At 39.7% G+C, this 1667-nt stretch overlaps 1 protein-coding gene across 1 annotated transcript; it reads left to right on the top strand.

The window, feature by feature from the left end:
• Window positions 1-1023: 1023 nt before the first annotated feature.
• LOC118585593 (enhancer of rudimentary homolog) lies at window positions 1024-1338 on the top strand. Its single transcript, XM_036190275.1, has one exon. The coding sequence runs from the start codon at window positions 1024-1026 to the stop codon at window positions 1336-1338; it is 315 nt and encodes a 104-aa protein (XP_036046168.1).
• Window positions 1339-1667: the final 329 nt, after the last annotated feature.

Raw genomic sequence — 1667 nt, 5'->3', positions numbered from 1 at the left:
TTAATGAATATTGAAAACCCATTTATATAATTATTTGTCTTACAAAAATAAAAGTGCTGCATGAAACATCAGTAGCTCTTTGTCCTTTTTCCTTGCTATGATTTGTCACTAATAAGATCTGCTTCTCTTTGTTAAAGGACCCATTGATGGTGCTTATGCATTCATTTCAGCCAATTTTAGAAAACATGTGTTTGAAATGATGGTATTCTCTTTATAAAGTGGTTTTAAGGTGATGTTAATTGATAGATTCTTCTTTGCCCCATTTCTGTATTTTATTGTAAATTAAAACATTCCTTCAATAGATGCAGCTAGTAGATACTGCCTCCTTTTATGGTACAGTTTAATAATATGTAATATTCTCACAATCCATGAAAGCATAAAAATAGCTTTCTTTTGTTATCACTTGAGAGTTTTCTAATTTATTCTTCTTATTAAATCTTTAAGAAAAAGTAAAAGAGTAAAATTTGTGAGTTACCCTATATTAAAGATAACCTCACATTCTTTGCACAGTAGAATAGTGCATTAACACATACTTTGAAATGAGGTATACAGTCTTAAAAAGAACATTATGCAAATATTTATAAAACAATATTAACAATTAGGTGAAGTTAATGAGGACTGCGAATAAGGTTGGAGAAATTCATGTTGTTGCTAATGTAGGTGGCGAGGAGGGGAGTGCAAATATGGACTCTTCTTTCACTTGGTGAATATGCCTTTAAATAACTTCCACCTAAAACATATTTGTCAGAGGTTATTTAAATAGAAACACGTGCATTGGGCCAATATTTCCTTACGGACGTGTCTCTCAAGAACTCCAAGCACACAGTTGGATCATCAGCCGTGTTGACGTATATGGAACCACTAACAAGAAGATGCGCTGCATGTATAGCCTTTGAATGCTCACAGGTGCAGTGCATGCACAGCGGTGTTGCACCAGCTCTCGCGAGACTAGCTGTTAGGGGCGTTGCTGCTGAGCTAATGGCCACACGGTGCAGGCCCCTCCACAGGAAAGCGTGACTTGCGATGACTCCCATCAAGCTGCTGGTGCAGCCTACTCAGAGTCTCGAAGGCCGAACGTACGCGGAGTATGAATCTGTGAACGAATGCATGGAAGGCATCTGTAAGATGTACGAAGAGCACCTGAAGCGGATGAACCCCCTTAGCCGGTCCATCACTTATGGCGTCAGTCAGTTGTTTGAGTTTATCGACCATCTGGTGAACCTCAGCTGCCTGGTGTTTCGAGAAGATACCCAGACCTACAAGGCTTACAACCGAGAGTGGATCAAAGAGAGGATCTACATGCTCCTCAGTCAGCAGGCACAACCAGCAGAGACATAGTTATCGGGAGGATTCTGGGGCTGGGGCTGACCTGGACCACAGGTGTGTATGGTGCAGTGGTGGTCGCTATGACTCATACCTTCTTTTATCCTCATTTTGTTAGGTGTTGAATGAAATCTGGGCCTATTTTTGCTCTGAAAACTATATTGCCCTCTTCGTTGGTTTTTCCTCTTTAACATTTTTTTATAATGCTGTAGATGGAAATGGTTAATATCTGCTTTATAATATTCACTATGCCAACTGTTCGAGGTAGCAAGGGGGTGGTGACGCTGATATATGATGCTTCCCAGATAACTTGGTGAAAACAAAGTTCTTTAGTTACAAGTTTG

The sequence above is a fragment of the Onychomys torridus genome, chromosome 6, assembly GCF_903995425.1.
Source record: "Onychomys torridus chromosome 6, mOncTor1.1, whole genome shotgun sequence".
In the NCBI taxonomy this organism is placed as follows: Eukaryota; Metazoa; Chordata; class Mammalia; order Rodentia; family Cricetidae; genus Onychomys; species Onychomys torridus.
The sequence above is the reverse complement of the archived record's forward strand: the minus strand, read 5'-3'. Positions and strand labels throughout refer to the sequence as shown.